The 17,677-nt window shown below is 32.1% G+C and overlaps 1 protein-coding gene across 4 annotated transcripts in view; it reads left to right on the forward strand.

The window, feature by feature from the left end:
- The window catches only part of LOC121374293 (dual specificity protein phosphatase CDC14A-like), a 47,521-nt gene that overhangs the window by 10,312 nt on the left and 19,532 nt on the right, over window positions 1-17,677 (forward strand). For 3 of the 4 annotated variants that reach the window (XM_041501336.1, XM_041501339.1, XM_041501340.1), the window contains exons 4-9: window positions 4,754-4,846; window positions 6,271-6,350; window positions 11,045-11,111; window positions 11,482-11,544; window positions 12,556-12,643; window positions 17,382-17,612. In XM_041501336.1, the coding sequence (XP_041357270.1) occupies window positions 4,754-4,846; window positions 6,271-6,350; window positions 11,045-11,111; window positions 11,482-11,544; window positions 12,556-12,643; window positions 17,382-17,612 (622 nt within the window). Of the gene's footprint in view, window positions 1-4,753; window positions 4,847-6,270; window positions 6,351-11,044; window positions 11,112-11,481; window positions 11,545-12,555; window positions 12,644-14,668; window positions 14,757-17,381; window positions 17,613-17,677 lie in introns of all 4 variants that reach the window. The other variant, XM_041501338.1, reaches the window with a different exon arrangement.

Below are 17,677 nucleotides of genomic sequence, written 5' to 3' on the forward strand. Positions count from 1 at the left end.
TGCAGGAAGGATGAAGTAGTTTTGTCCTTTGATTGCATTGGCCACACACATTTGACTCATTCATTTATTTTAAAGAAGGACCCTCTCCTCAGTGTGAACCTTTTTAGTGTATACTGTACGCCACATTTTGGTGGAGTGTAATCAACTGAAGCTGACGAGAAATGATATATTTGGCAACAGAAATGTTTTAGAATCATGTAAATTACATCCAGAATTAATTTAAAAAATTTAAAAACATTTTGATTTCTATAAAAAAATTTGAACTACATGTACTTTAATTACTTATCTTGCTTTTTGTATTTTATTGTACTCCCCCCATCCCCAGCTCTTTGGTTCTGATCAAGATATGACTATATAACTCCCCTGCGTACCCCCTTCCCAATTCACGTGTACTAACTAAAGCATCTAATTTTGAAAATTACTGCATCAGCTTCCTTCCCATTCCAGAAAATATATACTTCCATTAAAACTTATGTAGCTACATGTATGAAAAATATCCATTGTACATGGTAATATGAATTACAGTCCATGCTACTGTCAAATTTTAAGTCAACAAAACTAACAGTTTGATTTATGAAGAAAATTGTTGCCTACATTTCTTCATTCGAAACTGCTAAAGAATGTTAATTTGCACATTTAGGTCCATACAAATATTGTTAAATGATTTATCGTAATAATTAAATACATATACGGTATGAAATAAAATTAATAAATGTATTAGTAATTTAAACTACCCTCGTACTTCAGCATAAACCCCCCAGCAAAAACGAACATCCTTACAATAAAAAATTTGTTCTTAATCTTATTATTTATTTTTTTATCCAAATAAAAACTTTTATTCTTATTTTTATTTTAAATATTGGATTGCAAATATTTAAAATGTGCGTGCGATTGGGGTCCTATAGTATATTATGGGCTTTCAAAGGTTGAAAATGAAAATAGGTTACTGACATAATCAGGTTATGGGACGATAAATATACATTAAGTTAGCACACCTCAGAAACTTGGGGACTTTTGATATGTTGTTACTAATGATATTCTGCAACTATTCTGAAAAATTCAGCTTTGTTCTATTTATTTCCGGGTTCAAAACTAATTTTTATCTAATGTTTCGGGACTATATATATATATATGTGTGTATGTTTTACATGAATCCCTCAAAGGAAGGTCACAGTATTAAGTTCCAGTAAAAAGTGCATGAATACCCATATTCAGGTATAGATGTTTGTTACTCATATGGGCTCAAATATATGGGGTAATATTTTTTCGATCTCAGCAGTGTGCAGATTGCTTCTACAGCCACTGATTGGCTTAAAAATCATGACATTTGGTTGGTTGTTTGCCACGGACGGAACTTCACTTTCATTCTTATGTTTCCATTCATGAGTCAGATTACACATACGTTATATGATTTACGAAGATTTACAGAAATATTTTGACTCACTTGTTTCATAAATATGAAATGGTATATTTTCATAAACACCTGCTTTAGTAGCATTGAAAAATAATTATTTTCTAATGTAACCACAGTCGTATATGTACTGTAAATATTTGGCTGTAAAAAGAACACACTTATGCCATGATGTTAGTTACAATATGTCATATAATGCATGTAAGATTATATGACGTAATGGCTGATAGCTTTGCTGTAGCCAGCAGAGGAATTTTAAAATTAAAAATCAGTTAAATTTGTCAATGCCAATAGGTAAAAAAGATAATAACCAGCTCGCTACGACGAATTACGAATTATCTGTTCATCATGAATAAATGTTGTAAAACCCTTGCCATAGGCTCAGGGTTTACAACATTCATTCACTTGGGATATACATGTAATTCATAATTCCTCATAGCTTGTTAGTTATTCTCTAAGTAAGTAATAAACTATTGATCTCAACACACCAAGACCACATGGTAATTAAGTCCTGATTACAGTACTACAAAAAATTACTAAACCACCAGTCTTTTTTTATTTTGTACCTAACAACAGCTTGTAGATGTGTATGTGTGGAGTTTTACTGCATTTTCTATATACAGTGAGACAAATTGGTCACATATAATGTGACCAGTTGCAATCTGAAATGTCGACACAGTTCTGTATCTCCAATATACAGCGTCTTACGTGCTCTCTACCACAGGTTATTTCTATAAATGGCTTGAATAATTGTCGAGCTGTTTACAAGCTAACAGACTGAACAAATACTGTTATAATCTATACTTCTTGGCAAACTTCCATCAAGTACACATTGTATACTATGACTTAACTGCACAACGTTTTCTATAGTGATTGACCTCATAGTTTGTGTTGTTAAGACAGGGTTGTGTTCACTTGTGTATTTCCACAGAACTACAAAGTATGAATAGCAGGCACTATCATTTATATAACTATGGGAATGTTATACTTTTTCCATTTGTGTACTAAGTAAAGAACCTAATTTGTTTTTATTTGCTGTAGTTTGAAATGAATGTCAGTGTATTCTTATATCGGTACACCTGGGCTTGTCTTTGTAAGATCTGAACGTACATGTCCTGTTTATTCTCCTGACCAACCTACACATTTTGACATGTACTAAAATAACTTTACTACAAATACATAATAAATTATATTTGGTTTTGAATAAAACTGTTATCACACAGTGTCAGTTTTTGATTAACTGTTTTCCTGTAGAAAGAACTACATGTACATTTACGTGGCATATATAGGCCAACAGTAAAACTAAGGTATTTTTTTTATTATTGTTAAAGTCAGACTACACTAATGAAACAAATAAACTAAACATAAGATTGAATTAAAAGAAAAAAGTAATTGATTGGATTATTGGTTAATTTTTACAACATATGTTACTATATTTACCAATTACATTTGTATTTCATAAATTAATAATGCTTGGTTGTCATTCTCTTTTTGAAGAGTGTGATTTTTCACTTACTTGGGTATTTAAAAAACTAAGCTCTGTTGGTCCAAGCTCAACTCATAGTTTTCCACTCAAAGAGACAATTAATACCTCTGTTGAAGTTATTCCAGAGGACTTCAGTGTGAATTCTCAAAAAGACTAATTGCCACTAATGGCTAAAACAATCATTCTTAATTGTGTTTTTGTTGCTAACCGTTCTCTGTGTTATATATATGTATCTTTAAATCTGCTAATAATCAACACAAACCCAAGTGAAAATACACTACTGGGATCCGGGACCCAGCAAATCCCACCAGGATAAAAAAATTGGATTTCCTCATGTTCCAGTGGGATCATGGCATATCCTGCTGGGATCCCACAGGGATACCAATAATGGGATTCTCGGTTGCCAGTTGGACAAATCGATCCCTTGGACCATCACAGGACTCCCACCTAAATCGTGCCTTTGCAAGCAGTTACAAGTATAACAGACATGTTTTGGCGAAATATCAGTTTCTCCAATGTTATAAAACAAGTTGCTCCATATTTCACCATTTTCCACAATTAATTTTATCAACAATACTCACCACACCAAATATTGTAAATAAGTAGTGTTATTATACTAATGTGATGTCAGATAAGTCTTTCTGTTATTTCTTCCATTAAAGCATTTTATCCGTCTTTATAATTTAGCTTTTATTGTACATCTATTTATTTTAAAAATATTTCAAGTACCGTGTTTAACATTTCCGATTTTCAAGTTTACAAATAGAATGACGGTGACCTGCAATTTTCAGCATCAACTGCTGCCTAATTCACATTCTACAGTTATGCAATTCACTGTGTTCAGTAGACAACATACTTGTATAGTCAACAGGCTTCTGGAAATTGTGAGATCAATAGTCCGAATTTGCTTAACCCTTTCATGTTGTTGCTGTTTTGGACCTTTTGTTTGTCAACACAAAGCTAAAATACAATCCAGCTTTTAGGTCCACCTTTTACTAATTCCTTCCATCAAAATGACAGACATATCCATACATAAATTCTGTATCAGTTGCTATATATATAATACACATGTATATAATATTCACAAATCATTGAAATTTAAAAGAAAACAACACATAAAAGGTCACATTAGACACAGTATATTTCATTGGGCACTACAAGTATTCACTTCCTGGATGTCGTTATATTTTATAGTAATTTTGCTGTTGCTGTTACTGTTGTTGAATAATCCTCCTGCCAATAGTACCTGACATGTCGTAGCTTCTTACATGTATGATATTTACAGCTACACATAGTATCGCAGTGATCAAACAAGATTAATAATAGTAATATAATAAAAACTTTTTTGTCAGTATTATTACTTTGTAAATGTGAAAAAGAACATGTATCTTTGTGGAAATATTCTACATGTACTAAAAAAAAGTTTTTTTTTGGGACAAAAACTTCATTGCAGTGTTTTCAAAAACCCATATTGGTGATGTTCAAAGAAACGGCAGTGACAAAAGGTTTTAACATTAATATCTGTGCTGTATTACATGCAAGTTGGTTTCATATGTAGCAGAACTTATTATTTTAGAAAACACCATATGACTTGACCAGCCTTTCTCCATGAAACATTGGGCAGTGGATCGACTACTTAAAATAGTGCATCCTTAATTGTTTGTTGACACAATATATTTGGTTCTTTGGGTACTAAATAATGAATATATATCACAGATGGCCTGTATCAGGTGCAACAGAAACATGAGTGAATCCTTGCAGCTCTACTATAATGCTATATTATTATCTCAGCATTTCTGTACATTTTGTTACAAATTTATAACCTGATCCATGACTATGATGTATTTATTTTTCAGTCTTTTTCACTTGCGAAGAAGAAAATAGTACATTATACAAGTTTCGATGCTAGAAAACGAGCCAATGCAGCATTTCTGGTAGCATCATATGCTGTAAGTATAAACATTTATAGAGTAACACAAGCAATTTTGTGAGAAAAAATAATATCACCCAATACCCACAAGTCAGCAATGTGTACTTTTCATATGTATTTGTTATATATAATTCATGTAAATACTTGTAGGACTATTAATATTTTAAACCATATTATTAAATAACCAGAATTATTTGAGATGTTAACAGTTGCAAATTATGCAGTGTGTATTTTTGTGGAATGAAAGAGAAATGTTACAAAATATTAGTGCACAGTATTGATAAACCAGAATTATTTGCATTGATATTTAATTATAATACATATAAAATATACTAAGAAATAAATATGGTGAGAATTCCAAGTTTGTCAGTAGACATTTTTGCAGAGGAAAAGTAGTCTATCACATTAGGCATATAGTTTTTAGAATAAAATAATTCACCAATATCACAGCCTGCCAAACATTTTGAAATCAATCATTGTGAATTTCTCAGGTCAGGCAAACCCCCAGATAATTTACTTCAGCTAAAAAATTGACAGCATTTAACTACATTATCATTCTGCACAAAAACAACAACAAACCAAATATATCATGTGTATTGAATATCATCATGGATGGTACCAGGCATTTCGGACCAAGTGTCAGTTTGCCCCCAATGAATTGTCAGGTCCCCTCCCCACACAACTATTTGTCAGTTTGCCTGTCCCCCAATATTATGTCAGTTGATAAAAGATGATTTTAACAGAGGTTGTTTAGTTTTTGGTGTTTTAATTTTTTTTATTAATACCTGTGTTTTTTACACTAAAAGATGTAGAAAAAGAAACAGGTCTGGTCAATTAAATATTAAAATTTAGAAACATTTTAACACCACCACGTCCACATGTATGTTATATTTAACAGAAAAATGCTTTGAACCAGAGTTGTGATGTGGCCACTTCTTTTTGTGCCCTCTCTTTTAAAAATGAGACTAACAATTGAGGCCAGTTGCCTGGTAATTACTAATTATGCATCAGATTGTGTAAACTTGACATCCAATAGCCGATGATTAATAAATCAGTGTGCTCTAGTAGTGTCGTTAAACAAAACAAACTTAACTAACTATGTTGTGAGGAGTGATATTCCACGTGTTAATGATTTAATACAAACAATATTTCAAGGTGAACAGATCGAATGTACACTTGACTGCCAGGGCAAACAGGCTTGGGGATGAAACATCAGGGAATATCTGACATTTTGCCCCAGTCTGTTCTGTGCACTCCCAAAAAATATGTTGGTTTGACTCCTCAACAGATTACCAGTTCACCCCAATTAAAAAACTTGTTTGTTCCCATGTGTGTCTGGGCAAGGGATGAACTGACATTTTTGGGTGAACTGGTTATACTGGGGTCAAATTGTCTTGAGGGTCAACGTCAGGCATTTATCATGGATTACATGATTTGTTTCAGATTATATATTTGAAAAAAACACCAGAAGAAGCCTACAGACCACTGGTTGCTGGTTCAAACCCACCGTATCTTCCATTCAGGTAATTTAAAATTGTTATCTTAATCCCTTATAGGCCTGTATTCTTTTGGTAAAAGTGTCATAATTTACACACAGCATACAGTTGTCATACATTTGTGATGATATCTTGTAAGTTTGTTGACAGGTTAAACTCAGATTAAACACATATACAAATGTATGCTATATTAAAACTCCTTCAACACAATTATTTAATTTAAATTGGGTTTCTTTGAAACCTGTGTGACTTAATGATCTGAATGAAAATCACAGATGAAAAAAAAAAATGCTGCCCGACCAATATTAATATCTCCAACAATCATATTTTTTATATTAAAAAAAATCTGCTGCACAGTGTTCAATTAAAAATAAAATTGCATTTATTGCAGCCATGTTTTGAAATAATGTAATACACTGAAACAGCTAGAAAGTAGAAATGTTTATGATTTTTTTTTTGTAGACTAGTACTGTTACATACTGTGACTTTCCACGTTATAGAGCATAATGTGGTGAGAAATACGTGGGAAAACATATGACATATGACACTTATTTCATATATGTTTGGTGATACCACAAAATAAACTGTTGACATCTCACATGCATACTGGTGACATGTTTATTAGTCCCCTACGGATCCAACCGGAAAGGACTAGGTTTCATCTGTTATTCTGTCTGCTTGGAATTTATATACATTTTGTGTATAGCTTTATCATGTCCTATTTTTGCAACTTTTTCTTCAAAATATCTAGTTGTTCCTACTTTTTGCTACTGTTTTTGTTTTTGCTTTGCACATAGTTTCAAAATGACACGCAATGCTGTTAAAGTGTGCATATTTCTTGTGTTATTATAAAAGTCAACAGTTATGAGAAAAAAAATTGGCAGTAAGATTCTTGCTATTGCTCATGATGTACGATTGAAAACACCCTTGTTGTAATCAAATGTTCTCTCAATCTCATGGTTACCCGTTCAGTATTCTCTATATCTCAAATAGGTCCCTGTGTGTATGTAATGGTTCTGCTTCATACATGCAGATTAAAGAACTGGATTCGAGAAATCGACTGAAAGTCTTAACTAGCTAAATGTAAATTAGCAGTACCAGTTGCAGATATTGAACATTGATTGGTGATGCATTCTCTCAGTGAAGTGGAGAAAGCTGACAGAAAACTCTATAGATTGATTTATAGACATTTTTTTTTTAATAGTCTGTGATTTAACAGATTTAGTGTACGTAATATAGAAATAATATAACGAGCGTGACCTTTTGATTATATATCCATGTTTGTAACAGTGACCATCACACTAGTGAGTTTATAGTGATGTAGGGGCGGGATTAGCTCAGTGGTACAGCACTCGCTTCATGAGTGATCGATCTGAGATCGATTCCCATCGGTGGGCCCATAGGGCTATTTCTCGTTCCAGCCATTGTTCCACATCTGATGTAGCAAAGGAAGTGGTATATACTAATAATCTATCCTGTCTGTGGGATGGTGCATATAACAGATCCCTTGCTACAAATCGAAAAGAGTAGCCCATGAAGTGGTGATGGCAGCTTTCCTCTCTTAATATCTATGTGGTTCTTAACTATATATCCGACACCATATTACCATAAATAAAATGTGATGAGTGTGTAGTTAAGTAAAACATTTCCATCCTTCATAGTGATGTAGAAGCAAGACTTAAAGAGTATGTCTTGTAGATGTGATCCATATTTGTGATTACATACAAATGTAACAAAACAACTACCTGTACAAGCAGGCAAACTGACCGTCCTCCCACCACATACAGCACGTCTATTGTTAGGATTTGAACCCTTATACCAAACAATTTTTTTTTTTTAATGATCAAAGTTTTGATTTGTTGGATTAGTTTTGTTTAATAATGACAAACGGTTAATGGACATACTTAAAAAATTATCTTTAATAAACTAATATCTACCACTGTAACACATGTTAATTTAACAGCCATGATTGATAATCATCTTTCTGTATCCTTGGTACATATGGCCTGACGCAACAGGTTTCTGACTAGAAAGAACCGTGATAATAAACTAACTTCTTGTAGAGTATTCTGGCTATTTATAAGGTAGCTGGAGTTACTGGTTGACCTTTAGTACAGTCAGGTCATTACTGTTGTAACTCTTCCCAGCTGCAGCTGACCTACATACACACATGTAGTGCCTCATCCAGTACAGGTACATCCTTGTTTATGACAGAAAGTTTACCTTGACCTTTACAACATTCCTCCTGTCTCACAATAGCTTTTCTTGATGATCTATAGCAGCCTGATGTTTACATTGCAATCTACTCTTACAAAATCACGTAGCTGCTAAATGTAATCTACCTGTACTGTAGATACCTGTATGTGAAACAGTAAATAACATTAGTGGCACACATGCATATATACATTTGATGTAAATGTCAGACAGACAGAAGGATAGTGACGGAACCTGTAGTCTTCTCCGGTTGAACCGGTAGAGGACTACTAAAACAGTTAAAAATGTGATGCTTATTACATATAATGGGTGAAGCCATTTTGCTCCATCTTTCTGAATCTATACTCTGGTGAGCAGGTAGTTACATAATACCCAAGGCGTCACATCAGGTCTTAGGCTTAGAACTGACGAAAGTCTGTGGTATGTGCTATCCTGTCTGTGGGTTGATGCATATAAAAGATCCCTTGCTACTAATGGAAAATGTAGTGGGTTTCCTCTGTAAGACTTAAATGTCGAAATTATCAGATGTTTGAATTCCAATAGCCGATGATTAATAAATCAATGTGCTCTAGTGGTGTCGTTAAACAAAACAAACTTTAGAACTGAAGAAACAAGCGTCTTGGTCTGTTGATTTTTGGGGAATGATCAAACAGGCTTGATAAACTTTTAATCACCTTTATGGTTTCTGGTGATCTCTATATTTCATAGCTACATTGTATATGTATATAATACAATGAATTATTTGGTTGAACTTCAACTAGTAATCTTTTATGGGATTACATCATGAAATCTGTACACTTTGAAACAAAAATTAATTTGAAAAAAAATTAAATTGATAGAGCTACTTTAAAAAAAGTTATTGCATTTTAAATGTGATAAAAAGTGCCAAATTTCGTAATTTTATTTGCCACCAATAATTTCTACTTTGTGTTTTTCGTATTATGTAAACTATAATAATAATTAAAACAAAAAATTACCTGTCCATTAATTTATTTATTTACAAGTACCACTGCTAATATGATGAGTTGTGTCACAAATGTTTCCCTATGCATGTCTGTATACAGTGGTATTTTTCATCATAAACAGATTGCTTTGTGTTCATTCTGTAGGGTTAAGTAACTACTTTATGTTTCAGTAAAGACACCAACATGTTTTTCTGTTGTTGTTTTTTCCTCACTGATCAGCACAATGCAGTTGTCACCAGATTGTAATGGTGAATTTGCAGTATACAGATCTGAAAATGAGGTGGATTTTTCGAGAATTTATGCTTTTAGCACCATCCAAAAAGTGATCATGTCTTTGTTCCTTGACAAAAATCTCACAGCAACCTCTGCAAAAAATATCCCCGGTTTTTAGGCCTCTGAAACTTGTGAGAATTATTGTTTTGTTTGTGTGTTTCTCACACAAGTCTATTTTTGCATTACCCATTTTTTATTTGTGCATTAAATTTAAGACACATTTTACAGAATCTAATTAAAATCAGCTCCACTATTACATGTGGATCTAACAGCAGCCAGTTGGAGCTCATGTCCACCAATCAAAACCTTACTTGCAGAATCATGCCAGTGATTTGAAAATAGTTTGAAAACATTCCGAATTATCCTGAGGGTATACAATTATGTTCATATGAATTACGAATGCCTTAAAACATGTTTTATTTTATAAAATAAATAATTTGTAATGTAAAACTGAAGACTGATTGAGTTTTTTAAACATTTTTTTATTATAAATAAAATTTTTTTAACGTATTGGTATGGTTCGCTGTACTGCGGCCATTAAAATAGACTCGCCCGATATTTTTAGAATTTGTATGCTCCCAAATAACGTTATAAAAGGTGAAGTGTGATTGGTCAATATTTAAATTATTATTTACAGACGAAATGTTACCTGGACATTGGAGACTATGCAGTGTTGTTAGCAATCTGATTAAAATTAGTTCTACTGGTCTAAATAAGGCATTCGTAATTCACATGAAACATATCGTATACCCTCAGGATAATTCGGAATGTTTTCAAACTATTTTCAAATCACTGGCATGATTCTGCAAGTACGGTTTTGATTGGTGGACATGAGCTCCAACTGGCTGCTGTTAGATCCACATGTAATAGTGGAGCTGATTGTAATTAGATTGCTTTTTACATGGTTATGCAAAAACAAAATGGGTTACCTGGCATGTGCAAATGTTCAATTCTCAGAGGCCTGTGGACTCTGTTAAAGTGATTTTCATCTTGGGTGTACATGTTAAGGTACCATTAAATGTGATATTAAACACATGTTAAGGTACCATTAAATGTGATATTAAACACATGTTAAGGTACCATTAAATGTGATATTAAACACATGTTACAGTACCATTAAATGTGATATTAAACACATGTTAAGGTACCATTAACTGTGATATTAAACACATGTTAAGGTACCATTAAATGTGATATTAAACACGTTAAGGTACCATTAAATGTGATATTAAACACAAGTAGAACATTGATTATTTTTCCTGTTTTCAGGGATGCCTCGTTTGGAGCATGTTCGTACAATCTCACATTGCTTGACTGTCTGCATGGCCTAAATAAGGTAAATATTTTTAGCACACATTGACGTTGTTAATTCTATATTTACTACACATATATAATTTAATGACCTCAGTGACAGTTATTATAACAAATGTCTGTGGGATGATTTTGTGTCATATAACTAAAAAGAATCAACTAAAGTCATGTAATGAAAGGTATTTGATCAACTTTCCAAGTACATAGTTGTAAACTGTAATGTGATAAAAACCATGAATTCCCCAAGGGAAACAACTGTGTAAAAACATCTTAAATGATGCCTCCAAAATGTTTTATTTGAGACAGAAAAATTTAATTTTTTCACATCAATTTATGTCCTTTATTAAAGTTATATACATTATATATAATAAATGTAATTAAAATTTTACTTTTAGGCTTTGGCAAATGGGTTTTTCAACTTTGAGAAGTTTGATGTTGATGAGTATGAACACTATGAGGTTTGTATTTTACATGTAGTTCATTAATACTTAAATAATACTAAAAATAAATTAGATAATTATAGAGCATAATTATAAAAGAACATCCTTAAATTTGATAGACATAACTTAAGCACACATGCTAAGCAACTTACCAAAGGTTACAATTATGTATTGGAATATCCTAGTTACATGTATTAAGTGTAATTTAGATGAAAATTGTTTGTAATTGAAAAAGGTTATATGTAAGTGCAGGATGTAGAATTCACAATTGCTGGGAGGCTTCTGGCAATTGAAATAATGTTGGGTAAGTCAAAATTTATATACAGTGTCGCCCAACTGGTGACCAATATTTCGAGCATATGTTACCATGTCCAGAATTTAATGTTTGTTAAATGATCAGGAAGTTATTTCTTTACATAACATAACATAACATAACATAACATATAGTTTTGATCGTCAATACATGTCATCTGATTGATACTGTAAAATAAAATGTATGTCATAATGACAGCCAGGTGTGACAAAATAATCTACTCGTCAAAACACAAGTGTTTTGTAAAGTTTAATCGTCATAGCAGAATCTCATTCACATAGGCGAGTGTTATACTTGCAATATTGTGCCTTGATAAAGGATGAAAGGTGACTATATAGAGAGATCAATAAATTAATTTATCGCTCGCTCTACTTGTGGAACACAAATAATATTTTTTTGTATTATAGCACATTAAAGGATTGCTTATACCGAACTCTTGAAGTATCGGTGTTATACTGTGCAGTGTCAGTTGCTGGCTGGTCCAACTTGAGTTAATTTGTTTATTAGGAATTGATCTTACCTCTCAGTTTCAGGTTCTTAATCATTCCCAGTTTCCTAACTGATTTTTGTACTTTGATGGACACACTTCCTGATGATTTTCCCCTGAAATGATATAAATATTTTAATTTAGTTCTTCTGTTTGTATTGTGATTATATTGGATTTAATGATACTGTAGTATTTGTACTTTAATGCCCTTGGCCTTACTTTGTTACAGAAAGTAGACAATGGTGACTTCAACTGGATTTTGCCTGGCAAATTTTTAGCATTTTGTGGGCCTCACCCTAAGTCAAAGATAGAAAACGGTATGGTATATGAGATGGGGCTCCCAAGTTGCTGCAGACATTCATGTCTTAATACTAACTTGCATTGCATGTCAGTCTTGTTCTGTAGAAATAAATGCCAGAAAAATACTTTAGTCTTGTGAAAAAAGTGGATGATTACCTTCTTAGAAGGTATTACAAAGGTGAGAAGGACATTATTCATGAGCGTGTTCTAATATGATGAGTAGCAGTTTCAGATGCAGAATAATGTAGATTAGAACGTTTAGTGAAAGAACAGTTTTTAATATACCTTGATAGTTTTGCCAAGTCCTTGCTAACTGTTACTAGTTCTCTCACTAGTCATTTCTAGCTGGGATGAGTTAAAAACATGTTCCATCAATTTATTTTTCACTACATTTGGACCGTCAGTGTTGCACCAAACTGTAGTCCAAGTGTTTTAGGATTAGATAACTCACTGGTTACGCAAATATAGTTCATATAACTGAACTATTGGGTTACCAAAGTCAAACTCACAGGAACCGATTTCTGGTTACCTAACATGAAATATTGTACCCCGTTTTAAAAACATGCAAGTGTTTTAATCATTTAATTTTCCTCTTAACCTTTGAGTTTGTCCTTTTATCATCCTTTGTCTTTTACTTGTAATGTTAATTGAATTGTCGTTTGCTAAATACTGAAGAATATACAATTATTGAAGGTTTCATTGGAACTTGAATTATTTGGGCAACATCTGAAATGCTTATCTTAGGGACATCAACAGCAGGTGTATAAATGTTTTATGAATGTAAGATGCACTGTTTTACTGGCATGAATTTCACAAAACAAGATGGGTAGCTAGCCTGATGAATATCTGTGTTGTCTTGTGATGCCATTTGCACGCCCATGGTGGCGGGCTGCATAAACCTTTTACAGATCTGTGGACCAATCCTACTGCATGCATCTCTCCCAACTATTACTTATGAATTACAATTTGCATAAAACTAGTTTACATTATCTGATATCTAATGCAATTGTGACATCAATTTTATTTGTCGGTTTATATTGACCAATTCTTTTATTATACTGTATATTATAACTCGAGAAAAGGAAAATGTATATGTTTTTATTAAAATAATTCCACTAGCGTTTTCAGTTCCACTGAACCTCTGTAATTATCATCATCTTCCATTTAAATTCACGAATTTTAGTAAGTAAAATGTACCCTTTCTCATAAGGCTAAGTTCTAATCATAATGCCAATATACATTGGACGTCAGATATTTGGATGAATAGAAATTGTATAATGATCATGCTAGTTTTATCAAAAATATTGTAACCAACTGTAGTAAATGTATTCTTAAGAAATAACTAATTAATTATTTGGTTGTTTAAACTAATAAATAGATTTTTTAAATAATAAAAAAAATTAAATTAAAATTAAATCATTCTTCATGTCAGGAAACACAAGTTTAAAAGATAAACAATGCAGATATATTTTATGTCTAATTTTAAAAAGATGTCATAAGTGTTGTATGAAATCTAAGCTAGTTTTATGCAATTTATCACCTGTGTCCAGTACATTACGTCTCCCTGACTCTTACTGTGTGTATCCTGGAACCATTCATTTACAGTCAGGTAATCCGTTTTTATGATATTAACCTTTTAAACTCATATGTTTTAGTGTGGTCATCTTGCTTAGCTGGAATTAATAATTCTCTCCTTTTGCAACATTGTCTTTCTTGGTCAAATGCTGTGATTTTGTAATGGGGATACGTGTAATTAATCTTTTGTTAAAATGATCACTATCTTCTATTTAAATTATCATCACCAATTTCAATAAGTAAAATGTACCCCTTCTCATAAAGCTACTGTCATAATGCCAGTACTGCATTGTCACTTAAACTTAAAGATTGATCATTCACTGATAGTGTATTGAATGGTTTTAGGATACCTGTTGGAACATTGTGGAGACAAAACAGTTTAACCTTTGTAGGATCTGACTCTGGTAACATGTTTCTCATCTCTCTGTCATTGCATTAATTTGAATGTCTTCTGTTTGGTCCTGCAGCGGGTAGAGAATGGAGATCTCAACTGGATTCTTCCCAACAAATTTCTAGCATTTAGTGGACCTCACCCAAAGAGCAGGCTAGAGTATGGTATGAGTGCGAAATCTTTAACTTGCAAATCATACTCACAACCATTCTCATGTTCATTTGAAGTTGTGTGTAACATGCATGTTGTTACACTTTTTAGCATTCACTCGCCATGAATACATATAGTATTAACTTTTTCCAAATTAAATGATGAATTCTCATTGAGAACATTGAATGAAATTATTTTAAAACCACAAATTAAATACAAAGTATTAAATACAAAATATTACTATTTATATAAATAAATAGCTTTTAAATTAATAGGCATTTTGAAACAATTAAAAAAAATAACATTTTATGTTTTTTGTTTTGCTTATAGTTAGTCATGCTTCATTGCTGTTTGTTTGCTTTTAAAACTAATTTGTTTTGTACAATTTGTTTTCTTGTTGCTTTTTTCACAAAAATAATGTGTTTTATTTACTAATATACTTAGTTTTCTATTTTTATTCCTTCTAAGGGATCATCTCAAAATTGAAATGATGACAAAATTATTTCATCTCTCCCTGAACCTGCCACACTCTCTCTCTCTCTCTCTCTCTCTCTCTCTCTCTCTCTCTCTCTCCACCCCCACCCCCCACCCCAACTAAAGTTTATTCATACATGCAGTCAATATTGGGTAGTTTGAAGCTTAGTTCTGGGTGGACATATTCTTCTATCTCCCTGTACCTGTATTAAGACATGGCGAGTATTACAGGAGTGGCTGTTATATACCACATGAATTGTTTCAAAACATATCTTAACAAGCATAAGCAAGTTGGGTATATTTTTAAACAAAGACTTATAAGATAAATGGTATCCAACAGACATAAATGTTTTATTCTGTTTCTTACATATCCTCAAAAACTAGTTTAGAAATAAATTTAAATGCCTTTTCCAACTAAACTTAGTTATGATTGGGTAAAAATAAGAATAAAAGCAGAAGAGAAATTTAAAACACTAATTAATGTAGATTGTGCCAGGAGAGTTTTGAGATCGGTACATACAGGTATAGTATGAACATGTTTGTGCAAAATAGGAATGTCAAGTTGGATTGATTTTTCAAATTCTGGTGATGTGTGCTGTTTTATTTTAAAACTAATTGTGATGGCCAGAGTATAGTAAAAGATGAAATGGCAACTTTCTTCCCCTCTCCTTCGAAATAATTTCGTCATTGTTTTGGCATTCACTTTTAAGATGATCCTTTAATAAATATTTATTTTATTTAATTTTGAGATTTTGTTTCAACATTTTAAAATATTTTGTTTTTATTATGAGTGTATATTATAGGTGTTACACTGTAATGGTAATTTAAGAAACTATGGTATGTGAAGACCATATTTTTGGATGTTCTGATCTAGTTATTTAAAGACCAAAATCTGTGTTGATGATTCATACAAATGCTTAATTAATTTATACAGTCACGTTTTTAATCTGAGGACTCAAATGTGACTTGCTTTTTCCTTTAACGTGTATTGTAGTACAAGTGTTTTGCTTATAATCAAATATGTATATCACTGTTAAAAACGTAAGAAAATGTTTCGTAGTTTATTATTTATAGAGTACAATTACAGAATAGACCAAGATTTGTTTTCCAAGGGAAGTAATCTATTAAAAAACTAAATCTATTTTTAATACTTGTGGTAATGTATATTACAAGAATGATATTTGTGGAAAGTTTATTAGCAGTTGCCTAAAATGTTTTATTACAGGCGTGCACTTGAGTTAAAATTTCAGTTTTATTAATAATGTTAAATGTAGTTTTACCATGTTTTATCAGCAGTATAATGTTTTTAATGGTGTGCAGACCTTCAAAAGAAACAATTTTACCATTACTTCTTTGTTGAATTGTTTCAGGATATGGCTAATTATGAAAGCTATCTCAGGAAAAATAGTTACTGTGTTAAAAGCAACAAATGAAAAAATCCTATGTATTTATAAAGTTTCTGTGTTAAAAACTGTTCCTAGCTGTAATTTATTACCATAAATAATATGATGAATGTCTTTTATTTTGAAAGTCCAGCTTCAGTTAATTTGTGCTAATTTTATGTACTGTACCTACGATTAGCCATGTAGATTTAAACACATCTGTTTTGATTAGGTTTCTAATAGTGTTATATTGTCTCCACAGCAACCATGATACACATACATGTAGTTACGCTTAACTGACATGAGTAAGGTATTTGAAGCCTTGCTAGGTTATATTTATAAAACAATTACTGTATCATAAATATGTGATTAAGACATACATGTGAGACATTACTTGCACAAAATGTAATATTTAGCTTTTGTACTTTTTTTTTTCTTTTTTAAAAAGCTCCTCTGTGTGTATATTTACAAGAAATGGGCTAAGAAAATTGTTTAGCTGACAGGTACTGGTAGTAAATAATGTGTTAATGGAGAACTCAACATTTACCATTGCTAACTTTTAAAAAACATTTTTGTGTTAACCAATGAGATTAATTTTTGTTTTCCATCATGAATTATAGTTCACCTGATCTTTTGTCTCATATGGTGGGTTGGTTACAACAAACCAAGTAACTGTGTTGTGTGTGAGTCTGTTGTTACAGTTGCCATTTCTGTGCTTTTGACATATTTTTTTGACATATTTCTTTTCATTCTGAAAATAATTTTAAATGTTGTGATTTGTAGGTTATCCTCTTCATGCCCCGGAAGCTTACTTTCCGTACTTTCGAAAGCATAATGTCACAACCATTATACGACTCAACAAGAAGATCTATGATGCTAGAAGATTTACTGATGCTGGATTTGATTTTTATGACCTGTTTTTCATTGATGGTAGTGTTCCCAGTGACAACATCGTTCGGCAGTTTCTTGAAATTGCTGAGAATGCAGAAGGGGGGATAGCAATTCACTGTAAAGGTATAGACTTTGTTGTTATTTAGCATAAATATGTAATATTCATGTCTATGGACATTGCTAATAAT

Source organism: Gigantopelta aegis, chromosome 6 (assembly GCF_016097555.1).
Source record: "Gigantopelta aegis isolate Gae_Host chromosome 6, Gae_host_genome, whole genome shotgun sequence".
NCBI lineage: Eukaryota > Metazoa > Mollusca > Gastropoda > Neomphalida > Peltospiridae > Gigantopelta > Gigantopelta aegis.